The sequence below is a fragment of the Dermacentor silvarum genome, chromosome 9 (assembly GCF_013339745.2).
Source record: "Dermacentor silvarum isolate Dsil-2018 chromosome 9, BIME_Dsil_1.4, whole genome shotgun sequence".
NCBI lineage: Eukaryota > Metazoa > Arthropoda > Arachnida > Ixodida > Ixodidae > Dermacentor > Dermacentor silvarum.
In genome coordinates, this window is record NC_051162.1 from 132,480,808 (window position 1) to 132,500,342 (window position 19,535).

The 19,535-nt window shown below is 45.3% G+C and overlaps 1 protein-coding gene across 1 annotated transcript; it reads left to right on the top strand.

Moving 5' to 3' along the window:
- Positions 1-2,958: 2,958 nt before the first annotated feature.
- LOC119464382 (mitogen-activated protein kinase kinase kinase 9) lies at positions 2,959-14,546 on the top strand. Its single transcript, XM_037725323.2, has 5 exons — positions 2,959-4,254; positions 5,662-5,819; positions 8,227-8,491; positions 10,902-11,024; positions 12,938-14,546. Exons 1-5 carry the CDS (start codon positions 3,309-3,311, stop codon positions 13,705-13,707), a joined length of 2,262 nt encoding a protein of 753 aa, XP_037581251.1. The 5' UTR covers positions 2,959-3,308; the 3' UTR covers positions 13,708-14,546.
- Positions 14,547-19,535: the final 4,989 nt, after the last annotated feature.

The window sequence follows — 19,535 nt, forward strand, 5'->3', positions numbered from 1 at the left end:
AAGATAAAGCGAAACCAACCAATAAATGCTTAGAACGACTGATAATTGAGGAAGTTGGTTATATGTGTTCTCTGTATGCGAACACAAGAATTTGTGTATTGCCCGCTGTTTGTGTTGCTCTTCCCGTTTCATTTGTGACCGTGTTTGCCCGCCTTTCTTTCCGTACCATATGTACCAGTAAATGTATTTCATTTCTGCTAATGCGTTTTTTGTTTATTTATTTGAATAGATTGTCCGCAGGTTCGCCCTTATAGTTCATCGCACAGCATTTTTGGGTACGCATCTCGTGGGATTTCTGCATCTCATTTGTGAGTATGGTATATACTGCCTGGTTTCAGTAGCCCTGCGATGAGGGTCTGTACAGCAAAAATTTTACATCTCTGCAGGTTTAACGTGAATTTTGTCCGCGTTCTCTGTTTGCAATGTAACTCACATTTCACTTCAAATATGCTTGTGATTTTACTAACATTCTTCTTGGCGTCGCGCTGTACAAAGAAGATAGAAACCTCGAACAAGTCGTCTCTGACGGCTGGCACGTCAGCGTGCATGAGTTGAACCCGGCCTTCACGTATGGATTCAGTTCTAAGAAACAATTGATCTTTTGTTCTCAAGTAAAAAAAAATTAAAACGTTGTGTGTGTGTGCGTGAGGGGGGGGGGGGGGGGGGGTCCCGGTCATTATACTTTTTTATTGATACAGCTCTCACGGATACACCAATATCGTTTTCGCCCGTGCGTTGAACGTCGATTACATATATACATTGACCTTGACCCGAGCCACGCGAATTAACAGCTGGTGCCGGCGTCAGACTGGAAACAGACGCAGAAGCAACGCGTGTTGACTTCCTCCGATAGTGCAAATCGACCAGCATTATTATAGGACCGCGCAGTTAACAACTTTAGGTTCATCATCATTAGCCTATATTTATGTCCACTGCAGGACGAAGGCATCTCCCTGCGATCTCCAATTACCCCTGTCTTGCGCCAGCTGATTCCAACTTGCGCCTGCGAATTTCCTAACTTCATCAGTCCACCTAGTTTTCTGTCGTCCTCGACTGCGCTTCCCTTCTCTTGGTATCCATTCTGTAACTCTAATGGTCCACCGGTTATCCATCCTACGTATTACATGGCCTGCCCAGCTCCATTTTTTTCCCGCTTAATGTCAACTAGAACATCGGCTATATCCCCGCTTGCTCCCTGATCCACACCGCTCTCTTCCTGTCTCTTAACGTTAGGCCTAACATTTTTCGTTTCATCGCTCTTTGTGCGGTCCTTAACAAGTTCTCGAGTTTATTTGTTAACCTCCAAGTTTCTACCCCATATGTTAGCACTGGTAGAATGCAATGATTGTACACTTTTCTTTTCCACGACAGTGGTAATGTCCCAGTCAGGATTTGTTAATGCCTGCCGCATGCACTCCAAATTTGATTTTGCAACTGCAGTAGTCGTACGCTTACCTTGCTGTCTTGCAACAATAATAAATAACAGTAATTTTGTATCTTTCTCTCTCTCATCCCATTTTGTTATTATTATTATTATTATTATTATTATTATTATTATTATTATTATTATTATTCAATGCTGAGAGACACTCGGTCGTGAATTTACGCATAACGGCTTGTTCTTTTTTTTTTTCTTCTCTTTCTCGTTCTCTCTCTCCTTTTTTTTTTTTTTTTTTTTTTTTGCAGAGCATGTCAGTCTAAGTGAGCTTGTAGCAGTCCTTCGACAAAGTCCATTCTTCGCTGCCAGTTGCCTATATTATAGTTACCAAACAGGATTCCAGCTGTCAGAAACAGGTTTGCTATAGCCTTAGTACTGCATGCATATATAGCTATAACTCATTCCAGTTTCATTGAATGGGTTCATAAAGTAAAAGTATGATTTCCCACTTGATTACGTTCTAGCTAGTTTATTCCTATTGGTAGTCCAATCAGACTCGGTTGGGAATGGAAGGTACGTAGGCCTAGCTGGTTCAAACTGGCAAGTCCAATTGGACTCAGTTGGTTGCATCCCCGGCTCAATCGTAACCAATCGGAGGTAAGGATTTCCCAATGGGCCTGGTTGATTCCAATTGGCAAGTCCAATCGGACTCAATTGGTTTCACTTTGACTCAATCGTAATCGTTTGTAACTAGAGATTTTCCAATCGGTTCCAGTTCATTTCAATTGGCAACTCCAATTGGTTTCTCCTCTGACCCAATCATAACCGATTGGAAGTAAGGATTTTCCAATTGGTTCCTATTGGTCCCAGTTGATTCCTATTCGAAAAGCTAATTGGAGTCAATTGTTTTTTTTTTTTTTTTTGACTGGATGGAAAATTTGGGCCATGCACTTAAATCTAATTACACGGGTGTTTTCACATTTCGCCTCCATCGAAATCTATACGTCTATTGAGGAGACGCATATTGTAAGCGTGAACGTTCTTACACGCCGGAAAAGCAGCCTTTCCGGGAATAATGAATTTACAGATTGCTCTCAAATACGTCATTTGGCCTTTGTGATTACACCACAGAACACCTACATTACGCGATCTATACAGAAAACGTCGGAGCGTAAACTATTTTTTTTTTTTTTTTGTAGCAGCACCTCTGATCTCCACTAAAACTGGAGCGGCATGCAAATATTTTTTTCTCGAGTTTTTGTTGTCCCGGACAACTGTAGCTAGGGCCACGGTGTAAGTTATTACACCGTGGCTAGGACCATGGATGGAGTCATTGTTGTTGCAGAAGGGTACGTTGTTGTTGTTTCCTCTACCATATAGTCAATCAGAAACTCGGATAACTGTTTCTATTTCTTTTTGGTGCACTTTTTTTCTCCAGCAGCATCCCCCAACCCCACCACCCCGGCTAGCCCATACAATTAATATACTACTGACTCAAAGGGCTAGCCCAAAGTGTGACCACTCGGTAGAAGCTGCATCAACGTCAACATCACGAGTTGTCAATTTCGTTGCGACGCACCTCTCACCCCACTAAGGCTCGTTTTTAATCTACGACAGTGACAAGCGCCGCTGGCGCCACGGTGAGGCACAGCTGGGCTGCTCTCGAAGCTTGGGAAGAATGGCGGCGCATCAGGCTGACGCCAGTGCTCGGATCCTGTCAGCGGAGGCTCGGCGTCGTTGACGGCTTCTCGTGCCTGCGGTGCTCCAGTATGCGCAACGGATGCGGCCTGCAAAGGGAACGGCGGCAGCGGGGCAGTGTCGGGGTGCCGTTTGTGCTCGCGTGTTCGTGACAGTAACCCTAATGCTATGTAAATAACTGTGCCCCGGGCTGGGACCCCTGGGCGATGCCATCGGTGTAGTGGCGGCGCCGATGGCCTCGAAGCGCAATGGCCCCGAGCTGTGGACGGCCGCGTACGACTACAATGCGTCGGGCGACGACGAGCTGTCGCTGCGACGGGGCCAGACGGTCGAAGTGCTGTCCAAGGATGCGCGCATCTCAGGCGACGACGGCTGGTGGACGGGCAAGATCGGCGATCGGGTGGGCATCTTTCCCTGCAACTTCGTACAGGCCCTCGAGCTGCGTCCGCGCGAGATCTCGTTCAGCGAGCTCGAGCTCGAGGAGGTGATCGGTGTGGGCGGCTTCGGCAAGGTGTACCGCGGCCTGTGGCGGGGCCAGGAGGTGGCCGTCAAGGCGGCCCGCCAGGACCCCGACGAGGACGTGGGCGCCGCGGCGCAGAGCGTGCGCCAGGAGGCGCAGCTCTTCTGGCGCCTGGCGCACCCGAACGTGGTCAGCCTGCTGGGCGTGTGCCTCGAGCCGCCCAACTTGTGCCTCGTCATGGAGTACGCCCGGGGCGGACCGCTAAACCGCGTGCTGGCGGGCCGCCGGGTGCCGCCCGAGGTGCTCGTCGACTGGGCCGTGCAGATCGCGCGCGGCATGCACTACTTGCACGTCGAGGCGTCGCTCATCCACCGCGACCTCAAGTCCAGCAACGTGCTGCTCAGCGAGCCGTACGCCGAGCGCAGCAGGAAGACCCTCAAGATCACCGATTTCGGCCTCGCTCGCCAGGTGACCGGCACGACGCGCATGTCGACGGCCGGCACTTACGCCTGGATGGCCCCCGAGGTCATCAAGTCGTCCACGTTTTCGCGCGCCAGCGACGTCTGGAGCTACGGCGTCCTCCTCTGGGAGCTGCTGACGGGCGAGACGCCCTACAAGGGCATCGACGCCCTGGCCGTCGCCTACGGCGTGGCCGTCAACAAGCTCACGCTTCCCATCCCGTCCACCTGCCCGGCGCCCTTCTCGCAGCTCATGCAAGGTGCGACCGCACGTCTTTTATGTCGTCGCTGCGAGCCTAGCTTGCTGGCATTTCCAATGTCTCCCGCTGCATGCAGCTGCACAGGAGTACAGGTTTGGTCGGATACTGGTACCATGGACATAGAAAGATGATCCTTGTCTGTTGTTGCTGTTCTCTAGAACAGCAGCTGTATCCTACAGATGTCATTGGCAGCAGTGACTTGGCAATTTCTTTGTTCATGCATCTGGTTTATAGATGGCTCGTATTCATTCATCACATGAGTAAAAGTTGTTCAGGGTAGATTACGTTCTCGGAAATGACTCACTTATGGCCATGACCAGTTCTTGGAACAGGAGCTCTAAGGGCTTCTTTCACTGACAAGCTCTAATGACAGTCGTCACATGCACAGGTGTGCTGTCAGTTGTATCTGTTAAATTCCTGGAACCTGTGTTTATGAAAGCCTCGTTCCCCATTGAAAAGCAGTGTACTCCTTCCCTGTTGACTTTCTCTCTCAACATAACTCAATCTGCCTTCCTCTTTTAATTTTGTGTATTTTCTTTGTGTGTACGGTACATCCCTTAATGTAAACTTGGCTTAGTTTAAAGGTTGTGAATTTGAGGCCATTTAATTATGGTACATTTAATTCTGGATAGACTAACATGGCATTTTTCATGTGGTAGTATCTATGCATATCCCCTCTTGAGAACATTAAGGTGCAAAAAAATTCACTGTATCATGTGCAGCTGAAAAAGGACATGAATTCGCGAGAAAATAAGACTGCCATGTGTGTCGCATAATCATGTCATTAGTGTGCAGTCTCGTCACAAGTCCAGAAGGAGAATGCCTACCTCCATTCCTGCTTTTCGTACTATCTTGACAAAATGGGCAAGGGTCGCATTTAAATGCATGAGAGCCAACTGCAAAGTGTGTGGAATTTGAATACCAACATGGCTAGGAAAATAGTTCACTTATACAGAACAAAGTGTAAGTGCCGTGCTAGCTGACTTTGCAGCACTGGTGGATACAAAGGTGGATACAACCAATACGTACAACCGGCTTGATAGCACAACAAATATGAAAGAACTAGTGTGGGTTCTCTTCTGGCAAACGCTGCAAAAGCTTTCACTCAAAGCTGTCATATACGATTTATAATGATCAAACTGCAATTGTGGTGTCATCATATTTATGCCCGCCTCATTACATATCTGCCTGCAGAGCTCATGTTTTCAAAATTCAGGAGTACTTCTCTACGACATATCTCGAGAAAAAAAATTTTTCTTTCTGAAGTCTGTTACAGAACAGAACATGTTAACAGTGGAAATCGTGAGCCAAAACTATGCTGACATGTTTTGTTCTGCATTATGACTCCCCATAGATGACACAGATGCTTGTGTAGTAAATGCATGCTCTTGTTTTTTCTGCCTGCAGCCTGTTGGAACTCAGACTCTCATCAACGTCCGTCGTTCTCGGCCATCCTGACTGAACTGGACAAGATAACACGGTCACCTTTCATGAGCACACCACACGAATCGTTTCACACACTCCAGGAGGACTGGCGGCATGAGATTGCACATCTCTTCGATGAGGTGCGAACTCATCTGCGTCGCCATTCTTGCTATATTATATACATTCAAATGCTAAAGTGTACAGACTGCAGGACCTGAGAAAACATTGCATTTCTGAGCAGTTGGCAACTTTAGCCAGTGAAACTCTATAAACTATGCTGTTCACATACAGGCTGGAGATCTGAATCGCTGTGGATATGCACCTTTTTCTCGGGTGCCACTGTCCATAAACTATAGCAGTTTTCTGTACACTAGTCAGTAGACCATGTATATGTATTTTGTAATGTGCCTGTATGGTAAAAAGTAGAAATTTGTGCTCACAAAGTGCAGAAATCTGCATCGAGCGATCTAAATGCACATGATTACAAGCTTTACTTCATATTTCTGAGCTCGTATTTCACACTGTAGTCAGACATATTTCATAACTTCTAGCATTAAATGAGGCATTAAACAAAATAAACCATCAGATATTTTAGGCATGCAATTTTTGCATGAAATGTTTGATTAGATATTGGGTGTAAGCATTCAGTTCTCAAATAACGACACAGGACATGAACAAGTAGGATTACAGCGTTCACTTGCAAGCCTCCATAAATGCTGATATTAAAGATACATAGGACAGCTGGCGAGGAGTTTATATTCATTGGTAAAATTGTTGAAAAATGTTTACTGTGGAGATAAAATACAAGTGAAAGTTGTGAGAAAAGTCTATGCAGTCTGTAACTAAGTGTAGATTTACTTTGTTTGCTTCTATTATTTCTACACGTCCATGATTATGAAAGTGGAGGAGAATCAGACCATATGTAATGCCATACAGGGTCATTACATGAAATGTAATTTTCTTATTGATAAACTCAAAATTTATCATGATCAGCCTGTATTTATGTCCACTTCAGGAGGAAGGCCTCTCCCTGCAAACTGCACTCAAAATTAGGGGTGTTCAAATAGTGAAATTTTTAAATTTCATCAAACATGAATATTAGAGAATAACGGCCTTCGGCTGTCAAGTCGAATATCATGTACCTTTATGATTTTCAACAAAATAATTACCAAATAACGGTTCTGCGGAGCCCATTTGTAAAAAAAGAAAGAAAACAAAAATTCTAATTTGCATTATTTGATACACGTGCCATTCACAACTGGACACCAGTGAGGATCTTGAATTATCAGAAATAACTGAAATGTGATAGTACCTTGTGCACCTTAATACTGACAGCAATGATACGAACTGCACGCCACGAGATGTATGTGGAATGTTGTGTTTGGGAAAGGTACTAAATGTAATGCTACGCCTCACGTCATTTTAAAGCACTGCCAACATTTCAGGGATGTCTGAGTAATAAATTGGTTTGCCTAAATCGAGACAACAAATTTGTAGGCTATCTAAATGCAAGGTGCCCTTTTATATGGCTGGAAATTAATAAACAGAAGTTTTATGCTTGATGCGTTCACTCAAGAACTGGTGCCCTTGCGTAACAACCATGGCTCTCCAGCAGCGAAATCGTTGATCTATCTTTGTCCCTGTAGACTTGAATAGGTGTTATCTCTCAAATCGAATAAAATAGCGAAGGATATCCGACTCATATTCAAAAAATTAAAATTTTTGCACACTAACTTAACTTATACAGTGATGAGTCATTTCAAAAGTGAGATACATTGCGGTTGACTAGAGATTGCTTTTTGCTATCGCCACATTTGTGTATATTGCCATTCGTGCCGATCTTCTCAGACATCGTAAAAAATTGCCTGTTTGTGATGCTGCCATTTCTGAAGCACCTTTGGCACAATATCAGCTTAAGCACCAGATGTCTGCATTTAAAAACAATGGGAGTCCCAACATTAGTGCACAATTTCTTTGTCACGAAATAGGGTGTCATTTATAGTTGAAATGCATCAGATCTGATTTCACCAAGTTTTACTATTTGGCACGTGCTTTGCTATATCTGACACTTTCGTGCCAGGTACAGAAACAGAATGTCAGTCTCACTTTCCGTAATGATTGAACAATAGAGGGATTTAGCCGAGCATTCGCACTCCGCTCTGTTCATACTGAAATATCGTAGCAATTTGCATGCAGCCAAGTGGGAACACATTTACCCACAATTTTTACAACTGCAGTGGAAGCCAGAGCCGATTGGGCAGAGCATGACGGTGCGCCCATTTAGTTCCTCTGTCGTATTGCGGCCATGCTGACACCGTATCACTAACATCTCCAGGAAATGCTCTATGACACATTTATCAGGAATGTGAAATTGGCACAGTTCTCCGCAGTGCCTCAACGCATTAAATGTGCGCGGAGTCAAAACACTCTGTTATATAGAAGGTGCCAGAATTGTTTGTAGTTTGTTCTATTGGTGTTCTTGTAGTTCTTTGTAGTTTGTACACTCAGCATTGTGAGTGTACGATTGTGCGAACTTCCTTGGAACAGGTGCGGTGCCGGGAGAAGGAGCTGCGGTGCCGTGAAGAAGAACTGCATCGTGCCTTCGTGCAGCAGAAGCTGCAGGAAGCCCTGCTGCTCCAGCGGGAGCAGGAGCTTGCCGAGCGCGAGATCAGCCTGCTTGAACGCGAGCTCAATGTCATGATCCTGGCCCAGCAGGAGCACGCACCCCCAACACCTCGTAAACGGGGCGGCCACTTTCGCAAGTCGCGGCTGCGGCTGCTCAGAGCGGGCGCCCAGATCAGCATGCCTTCTGGTACGACCCACAGGCAGAACTTCATTCGGAACAACTTGTGGCGACAAAGTAGGGCAAAAGAATGTAGACGAGATGGCAAACAGCGCAGACAACAGGAGAAGACAGATACAGACTGATATGACAAGGGATAACAGTGTTCTAAAAAGGAATGTCACTGGCTGCGGTGACATTCCTTGTTAGGACAGTGTTGGTCACCTAAAACCTCCAGCCCTGTTGACTTCTGTCTTGTCTAGACTGGTACACATACAGGATACACATACCGACAGGAAACATGTACAGTGGAATCTCGTTGATACGATTCTGCATAATACGTTTTTCGGGATGATACGTTTCTTTTTCTTTGCCGGATAATACGATTTTGTTGGATAATACAATTTTCGGATAATACACTTTATTTTCCGGTTCCTGTGAAGATCATATCAACGAGATTCTACGGTATATGTGTATACAACCAAATGGTACAGCAGTGCATCTGTCCTGCTTCTGTTGCACTCATCCTGTGCTTTTTGCCATATTGAATGAAAATGAGCTAGCCCAGCTTCAAACTGATATTATAGAAACACAGGACAGCTGGCCAGGACTTTATATTCTCTGGTAACATCGTTGAAAAATGTTTACTGTGAAGATAAAATACAAGTGAAAGTTGTAAGAAAAGTCAATGCAAAAGAGCACAAACCGTGGCACTGGTGCTGACTAATAAGTCTGACAGCTGTGAATTGGATGCTCTGTTGTCATCTATTTGCATTCTAAGTTCCTGTTAACATTGCGATATTGTAAGGGTTTCAAAATGCAACTCTTCCTCTTAAATAATTGTCACTTGGCCGACACAGACAGTGTCAGTCTAATCTCCCAATTAACTAATGGCTCACTCCCATATTCTGTAGTAATGAATGAATGCTAAAAAAATTTGCAGATGGACTTTCGTTAAAGCAAGGCATTCTGGCCTCAGTCTTCACACCTTTTAAATTGTGTAGATGGTAGTTGATTGTAGTTTTGAAGAGGTTCCATGACAATCCATACCTGCCAACCTGTTAAATTTGAAATTCTAAAGATCCCGCAAATAAAGGAGGGGCGTGGCACGCATTTTTAGTTTGACCTGAGCATACACCTTTTGTTGGATATATTCATACTCTAGACATAGCTGACTTGGAACAGCAGATATTGAAGAACAACACATTGATTGTAGGTCACAGTGACCTTTTCAGTGACTAGGCCATTGCCGATTTCACCTGCTTCAGGAACTTGTTGAATAAACATGCTCAGTGCAAGTACCCCTCTAATGTGCTTTCACAGATTTTCAAGGGTATACATGATATGAGACCGACAAGCAACACATTTTCACGAACAGAATTTATTCACTGCGAGACATGCAAGATTCGTAAAATCGTAGAGCCCAAATTCGTAAACTTTATGAAAAATTCGGGATGATTGGCAGGTATGGGTTCGTTTGCATAACATTGCTTTTGACTAGACTTGCAGGTGCACAGAACATAGGTAGTTACTTAAACTGTCTGTTATAAAAGAAATCATACTTATTTTTAACTTTAAATCACAGTCGTGAGCTTGGTGCACAATATGCACTGCTAGGAGCTTAGCAGATGGTGTTGAATACAGGAGAATGTGGCAAGCAGACTCTCTTGCTAATGATGACTATACTGTTTTACGATTGAGCCTGGTTATAGTTAACCTAGCTATTTTTAATTATCATCTGTATTGATCTCCCCTTAAAGATCATGTTATCAAACTTGGTTGATACATCTGATGAGCCCTGAACAATTCCCCTTCTTGTGCCTGTAAAGTGCACTTTAATTCACTGCAACCACTTGCTATGCCTGGGGTGTACCTGATGGCTGGCTTAGCTGCATATTTTGGCTTACGGCTGGGGTGAGCGATATACAGTTGATGGGTTTGTACAACAAAGGAACACTGGACAAACACACAGCACTGAGTTGCAACAAATTTTGGAAGAAGCAGGCGAAGTGCACATGCAAGCGTTGCCCACAGGAAAGCATGTTGTGCGACAGAACTAATACACCATCTAGAATGAGCCTATCGACACCCACGTAGAAGAAAAATCTTCCTTCATTTTCTTCAGCACAAACGTAGTTGTACATACATCAGAGTGCCATGCATTGGGACATTGTATCAGAGGTGAGCAGTCAGCTGGACTGATAACTAGCAACACCAATGCTGCCCCCCGTGGCAAGAGCCCTGCATGTGGCTCACATTTGCCCCTTTTAAATAAAGTAATTATTAAACATGTACACATAAATGTTTTCTTGTCGCTCTGATTGAAGGAGCTCTGTTTTCAACTTGTGCTCATAACTGCTAGGAATACCTTTCCAGGGTCTGTTGTAAAGGGCTAGGTTCAGGGAAATTTGTGCTAACCTTGAGCTCTTTATTGCTGCAGACTTCCGGCACAACATCACAGTGCAGCACACACCAACACACGATTTCCGGTCTCTGCGGATGCCGGCCAGCCCCGAAAGCCCCCCTGCTTCACCAAGCTTGCCAAGGTTGAGGGCCTATGCATGTAAGTATCCTACCTTCATGTCATGTCAATTACTTGTGTGCTGTGTACTTAACCAGTTAGGTCTGCACTTATGCCCTTCTCGAGCATGGGGAGTTTGTTATTGTCAGATAAGCAAGCCTTTCCTTTGCTGCATGCATCAGCTTCATTATTGACAGTGTGTTGATCTTGGCATGCTTGCTTAAGGACGACGAAAGCTTCTGTATAAAAGGGGCCCTGAACCACCCCTCGGACTTGGTGAAATAAGTCCGCAGGTAGCATACGCTGCTGTGAACATCTCAGCCAAGTTTTGCTGTCGTACGCGGTGCGCGGAACTCTCAAGTGGAGCGCAGTCACCTTTCTCTCAAACGCTCTCGTTTCAAAAGACTGCATGATCCTCGCTCTTTTCTGTGCGCTTTATTTTGTAATAAAGCACATTCCCATACGCGGCTGCTATTGGTCGCTGCGGTTGGCTACACCGCGGGCGCCGCCACGAGTCCACTGGCTAAGCGCACTGCGGCTCGCTGAGGACAACTGTGCCTGGCGTACATTTAGCGCGTCCTAGGCACCAAAATCGGAAGTCATACTTTAACATCCAAAATAAAATTTGAACTGCGTGCCATGGGGACATTTCGAAGACGGAGCGTTGTGGCCAGGCCCCACTCTGCCGTAGCCTTCGCAGTGCAAGGCATTGAGGAAGGAAGGGGAGCACAGTGGAGGCCATGTTTGATTGCCAATAACTCCGCTTCTGCTTAACGCATTGAAGTACTTTTTGCGGCAAAGTATTTCTGAAACAGCCTATGTTCACTTCAAATGCCTTCCTCCACTTCGATAAAAAGTGGTTCAGGGCCCCTTTATATGAAATAGTCCTGCAGCCGCCTGAATGCGTGAAAGTTTATTGCACTTGAAGTTGGTGGGCAATACTGCGAAATCTCATTACTATGAATTTCATATCTATAAACAAAAGTTTGAAAAATACCCAGTCAAGAGCGCATTGTTTTGATGTGAAATATTTCAGTACTACAAATTTTCAAATCGCAAGCAACATTTTAGTTTATCTGTGTTACAGCAGCTCAAGTAACCAAATTGTAATCTGAAATATTGTGCATGTTTGAGACTTCCCAGGCTGGAAAATGTTATGTGGATTACTAGTACCATCATCAATTCTTCTAGCGTGGCTGCGATACCAAATCCATGCCAGCCTGATAGCCATACTGAAGTAATGGCCGCTTGCACAAAGAAATCAGCTAAAATTGGCACGAGAAGACCGTGAGATCACAACTATTGCATTGCTCACAATTGCAACTATCTTAAAGGCCCGGGGAAAAAATATAACCGTTGAAGTACAGATTTGCTTCAAGCACTACCTGAAATTCAAGATTATCAGCAAATCAGCAGCGAAAAATGCAAGGAATGAACAGTTTTGTGGATGCTTTCGTAATGTTTGGCGACGATGCACAACATTAGATCTAGAATTGTGTCAGATCACCTCAGATATGTGAACAACAATGTAAATGTGTGCACTTTACGAACAGCCACTGGGCACGTTAACTGTGCTCTGAACAAAATGCACCGCCGCATGGTTGATGTTTCATACTCCGCGCGCACTCAAGAATCATCACAGCGTGATCGTTGCCGCATTGCAGCATCCAGTTTCATCCTACTGTAGATGGAACATGCTCCAAGCAGTTGCACATAATCTCGCTGGTAGCAAAGTGACTGTCAGTACAGTGCATGAAACTTGCAGTGTGCATGCAACAGGTGGAGATAGTTCTTAATTAAGATAGATATGTGTTCTGACACTTATCATGAATAAAAGATTTCACGGTGGAACTGCGTGGAGCTATTTCATATGTGCCATCATAAAGGTTTGTTAAGCTAGGCCATCTTGTGCTGCAGCAGTATTATGTCGCATGATCAAGTGGCTGTTTGTGCAGTGCCTCCAGACGGGGGCCTCAAGGGCAAGACATGGGGGCCCAGTTCTGTGCACCAGAGGGAGCGGCAGAGCCCTCGTGCCCGGAAGCACCTGCTGGTTGACGCCAACAAGCGCTGGTCCCGCTCGGCGCCAAACTTGCCCCGCGGGGATGAGGACGACCAGGCGACAATGATAACGCCCCTCCTGGCTGGCACATCTGCCACCAACGTGTCATCTTCGTCGTCCGCTCCGCGGCGGCCCCCTTGTCTGCGGCGTGGCACCGAGCTACTGCTCTTCAATGCGGCTGCACTGCTTGCGGCACCCGGCGCCGGTTTCGATGTGCGCATGGCGCCTCGCACGCATCCGCGACTGGGCACCGCGGGAGGAGCCCCCGAGGACGTCCCGCTGTACCCCGTCTGCGCCGCCGCCAATGAGCAGGCAGCAGCCAGCGTCTCATCGCTCAACACCAGCCTGCATGGCCACAGGCAACAGCTCAGCTTGGACGCAACGCGGTGCCCGCTGTCGCCATTCGGGCGGCGGAAATCCTCGACGGCATCAAACGACAGCTCGAGTGACCAGGCATATGCGAGCTCGGCGAGCAGCTCGGGCGCGCCTCTGTCGCCGCCTGAGGGCGGCCGCCTTGAGGTGTGGTCACCACGGCAGAGGCCTCGCCCGCTGCCCACCCCGAGCAGCGAGTCACGCGTGCGCTTCACAATTGGCGTCGGGACAGAGCCGGCAACGTGCAGTCGCGCAGCTGGCACCAGCGACCCGGCCGAGCCGCTTTCCCTGTGAGCTACGCACAGAAATAGGACAGTGCAGAACGTGATGCGAGCACTCTGGGGGGAAGAGAAGTGGGCAGGACAAATGCTGGACTTCCAGCTCAGGCTTATTTTTTCCATAATGAAGGTCCAGTTGGAATTCAGCAGCACTGCAGTTTTTCTTTTATGCATAAAGGCTCCAGCTCGGGCTCATTGAGTTCAGACTAACTGTCCTCCGCTTGTGTCTTTGTCTGCTTAACCTTTGTATATACAATTGATGGGAAAGTGGAGGACTGACATCCTTAACACTAAGAGCCAGAGCACTTATTTATGAGCTGTGGGTGATGGTAGTGCTGCTGAATCCAGAGCAGGTTCCACAGAAGCTGTATTCGTGTATGTCCAACACTCGTCCTGGTGCATATGCTTTGTTCTGCGCTGGCCTATTTTTGTATGTGCGATGTACCGACTCGCCCAGCAAGCAACCTCCCCGTGAGCTAGTCTGCTGCTGCAAACATTCCAGGACACTGCCAGGCATGACGAACAAAAAAAAAACCTCACACATTCCACAACCCTTTTTTCGTAACAGAGAGTCCCTTCCTTTGTCGTGCTGCGCCCTCAAGCACTTCCCCCATGATGGAGAAAAACCTGTGACTACCATTCGTCATCTTGTGTGTGCAGCGAGTCAACGGCGTGACAGACTTCTATGCCAGTGTCAGCAAGGCTGGGGCTTGAGCTGCAAGTTCGTGAACCTCTGCTTTTGTCAGTTTATTCCAGTGAACAGTCAGTCACGTGTGTCGAAAAATGCAGTTTTGTCTTCTGTGGCTGCTTGTGAAAGAAAAAAAAAAAAAAAAAAAAGAATCGTACTGCACTCAATTTTGGCTTTGTTTTGTTCAATGGCAACAGTGAGCACAAATGCCACTGTAGTAGTTTTGCTCTTGTTAAACTAAAATCAGATGTCACACTCACTGCGCTATTACACCTTCTCCATCTGACAGACTTAGCATAAATTGGAATCTCAGCTTTGTTATGCGATGTAGGAAAGGTTGTACTGCAATTCATACATAGCAGGCAACGTTACGAAGGCTAGGAAGACTGCTATCGTTACTTGCATTCGTGACCAAAAAATAGTGCGTCACATAAGAAAGATTAGTACTCTTAGTCATGCAATTTGATGCAACATTGTCTCATACCTTTGTTGCAAAATATTATGCAATTATTACATTGAAGGTGTCGCAGATCTGAACCTATTTACCACCTAACGATCGGAGTGACATTTCTGTAACCAGCAACCACAGCACACCGCTGGTGCATGACTAGAACATGGTAGGTCACATACTGATGATACTGGAATCCACAAAGGTGCACAAATATGTGATATGACAAGTAGTTTTTCCGTAGAAAGCATCGCAGATAAAAAAATTGCACGACAAAATGTGCACAGTGAGACTTCTACGACTACCCTATTTGGACAGCTTGGGCCGAAGTACCCGCTAAGTATGGAGTACGGAGCATAGACTCGCTAAAAAGCACAGGGCCATTTGCTGTAATGATTCGAGCTTTGGTTAAATGGGGCAAAAATTGTCTGAAAAACGCTGAGGATTTCTTAGTTCCACTGAAGCAAACTGTTGGGCTGGAGGTATGCTTAATCAATAGACTAAGTTATACGCAACCAAGTGAGTGGTTGAACACTGTTTTGATGAAAGCAGCAGTGAACAAGCATGGACCACTGGCACATGGACAGAATACTAATAAGCATCTACACACTGCAACAAATTACTACACAGAACATCATCAATGCCTTGTGCAAGAAGACATTCATGGTGCTTGTTTGGAAAATGGCTATGACTATAGCTGGCCTGCTGCAAAAGGCCAATTTATTTCACATGCAAGAAGAGGCTTAACAGTTCACGACGCCTCATGCCAGGGCTAGGGCTAGCTGGCTTCTTCCAGAATGCTAATTTGCAAGTTTCATAACATACTTCAAGGAGGTAAAAGGCAAGGCTGTGCACTTCATTACACTCAGCAGGTAAGGCTCAAAGCCGAAAAAAAAAAAAAATGTCCAAGCCCTTCCACCCCGTGAAGAGGGAAGTCCAGCGAAGCTGGCACTCTGTTGGGGTTTAGCTACATTGGGGATTTGCTATGTTGAATTTGGCTACAAAATGGTAAACCGACCCCTTCGTTATGTACTCGGGAAAGAGGCTCCGGTGGCAGCTCCGAGTAGCACAATAGGGTATTTTTTAACACTTAGACGATGGCTATACAATTCCCGGCACTGAAAGAACTGGCTCGGCGTCCACGGCAATGACGTTCCTAGCGCGTTCCTATGACGTTCCCAGACAAGAGTCCTTGACCGAAGCTATGTATATACAACCAACGCTAACACGAACTCCTCTCACACCCCACTCCTCCGTTGACCTACTTTTTTTTTGTACACCACCATTGGATGGCGTGCCTCACACTCTCCCCCTCCAACGCGAGTATTGGACGGCCCGACTTACGTCAACCTCCCTTCCCATTCTCCTTTTCATCTGCACCCTCTCACAGGGTTGAGCTCTTCTTTTCCTCTCCTCTCCTGCTAGGTCACGTGGCTTTTCTACACGCGGACATGATCTCCTGGAACTTAGCCCTTAACAGCTTCGCTGTAAAAATGGAGGGCGGGGAGTCGCGGTGCAATCATTAGTGCTTGTAGGGTGTGAAATCTAGAATGATAGCAGAGTTTAGTTGGCCAAATTTTAGGAATAGCTTATTTGTTTGTCCCTGTCACTACGTCCACACATATACATACAACAAGCAACATGTAAAGCAACATGTAAGCATGGCAGCCCCCCCTGTGAAGCACAGCGAGACAAACAATGACAGCAGGTAAGGTGCATGTATGTACATAAGAATGCTAGAGATTGCATGCACACCGAGCTGTTTATGCACGACAATGCTGGCTATAGCCAAAACTGTTTCTTCTTAAAGCTATGCTTGTAGCTTTCCTGTGGAAGAGCACCAAGAACATGGGACAAAAAAACAAAGCATACTGCCCCATCTATAGACACTCCATGCATACTTTTTGACATGTGCCTGTTTTGTCTCTTCCATTGCTGCAGTGCACAACTGTGCTTAGCTTCGTAGAAAATGTTTCCTGGCAATTTCAAATTTAGCTTGCCCATGTTTAAGCTCAGTTGATTATATCAGATTCTTGCCCCTTGCCTTATTGAGGTGATAGTCATCAAAAGACTTTACCTGTGATACAGGCTACAATTGCCTCTTCACACAATAGATGTACACTTTTAAGCAAACATCTGAGAACCACAGGTGCCACGAAATAGTCTTTTTAAAAAGAAGCTTTCTTTCAGAACCCTCCCTGACTTTTATGACCGTGGCTGCTGCTGTCTTACAGAATAGCTTGCTTGCAGGACAGCACTACCATTTTTATTACCCTTACAAGTGTCCCGGGTGCTGGCCTTGTTTTCCACTGAACTACTCAGTGATAAACAATTGATACCAAAATATCCTTATTGTAACAAATATCAAAGGCATGATGCATTTAATAAAGAAAGCCTTTCTAATTTTTCTATGCGTACTTTCCTAACCATTATGCCACAGTCACATGTGCTACCATCGTGTCAACACTAACTGTCTCTCCCAGATGATCGGTGCATGTTGATAATGATTATAATTTCCATAATACGGCACATACCCACAAGAGACTGGCAATGAAGCAGGCAGTACATTTAAAACAAATAAGAGTTGTCACATTGCATAGCACGTGCTAGCTTCACTTACACTAGAGACGCAGGAATGAAATGGGCAAATTTATAGCATTTTATTAACCACTTCCTGAAAACTTCGCCTCACATAGGTTCCGAAATGTGCACTGGATCTGCATTATTTTTTCTTCGCAACCTAAGCGTGAAGGCTGAAATCAGTGGTAAAGCCTATAGGTGCTTGTTTGACCAATGTAATGAATTAAGACAATTTCACATTGCATGGCTGAGGTAAAAGAACTTTAAATTTTTTGCTGGTACTGTGTTCTCTAGACTTTTGCTCTGAACTGTACACCATAAATGCAAAGCCTCTTAAGAAGTGTTTCTCTGTCCTTCACTACCTTGCACCACGATACGTTAGGCATTTTGATGCCAACACCACCTAGACTGCAAACTTTTGTGCTGCTGTCCTCGCTTGCTTACCATGCACACCAATTATCTCTACCTTTTCTAATTAGCTTCAGGCTGCTCTACCCTAGCCAACACAACCAAAATTAAGCCATAATGAAGAAAAGGAGCCAAGGACTGAACTTGGGCAAGTTTCAAAAACTTTTAGTGGACCAGAACAGTTCAAGTATGAGAAAATACTTCAAAATCTGCAATGTCACACCGACATTCCGGCACTAGGATTTCCACGCGAAATTCAAAAAAAATGAACTTTGGCCCTCGCCACTTTCTTTCCCAATAATCAACCTCCTAGTGCGAAGTTATCAAAGACAGCGCTTTCAAAGAATAATTCTTCAGTCTAGATTATTTATTGTTTCTCTTTAGTGTCCCTTTACATTACCAAGGAAAAATGAGGGAAAGCAAATGATCACAATCTGTGCTGCTCCTTGCACTTGCTCCAGGCCTTGTAGGGCTGAAACCTTGGTACTTTGATTTACTTGGCTTGAGATGATCATGGCAAACTACAAGAATAGCTATAAATATGGATGAGGCAACTTAGCTTTTGCACATCAGAAGTCCCTTGAGTAAAGCTAGGTATTAGACTGGCCTCACAATATTCCGAGCACATCTGCCCTGTCAGCACAATGATGATCGCCGATTTTTCTATGTACTTGGGTTCGAACAAGGCAACCTTGAGGATAAGAATTCAGCCCTTGTCCTCGTCTTGTCTTCCCTGTACCATGTGTTCTTTCCAGCACTGCTGCCGTCATGAATTTAATAAATAAAACTCAAAGGAATGTCAAGCATAACGCCATTAAACATTTCGTCAATGGTTTATTAGCCCTTCCTAGCCTGTTTTTGAAATTTTGTGGCATACTGCATCTGAGCTACAAATTTTAACAGGATGCTTAAATGAGAGAAAGTCCGACATAGATGTCGTGTAATCATCCGACAAAAACATGTTGGTGCGGCACCATCTCCGACTCGGGAGATAATGTTCTCCAAACTAAGTTTCAAACAAGGGAACTTTCCACTCCAAGAAACTTGTGTGGTGGTATCCATTCAGATGCAAAAATTTCAGTTGTCATCTCTGTAATACAGTTTGTACAGTGTGAAAATGTGTGGAATATAAAGGCATCGTTCGTGCTAGACGCCCATTTCAGTTTTTCGTAATGGATCCACAAATTTCGCCCAGAGGTAGCAAATGGCGTGAAACCCCCATAAATGTATTTCTGAGTGCAATTCAAATGTTTTTCTTCAGTCAAAAGATTTAGTTTGAGAGAGGTTAGGGATGATATGCATCCCCTGAACCTTGTTCCTATTGAATTTTTTTACCCTCGCCTTTCAGCGTTTTCATTGCGAGTGTTAGGCCAGTTTGTCATGGTAAACAAAAAAAGGAAATGCTGTGTGTTTTGAATAATTGTTGCCCTTCAATCCACCAAGGACTACCGCCACCAGCATCCGTTGAAGCACCGGCGGTGAAGCTTGTCACAAGATTAGGCTCTTATACGCAGTAAGGTAAACCACTCGATCTTAAGCTGTCAGCTACTGCAGGTAACAGTCAAGACAAGAATGGGGAACTGCACATAGGAAGTCTCAAGAATGGCAGCTTTCAAGGCCTTCCACAGAGTTCACAAACATGTGACAGGAATACAAGAGAAGGCACAGAGGAAAAAGAAACTGGGAGGGAACATTAAGTCATTCTTCGCAGCCCAACTCT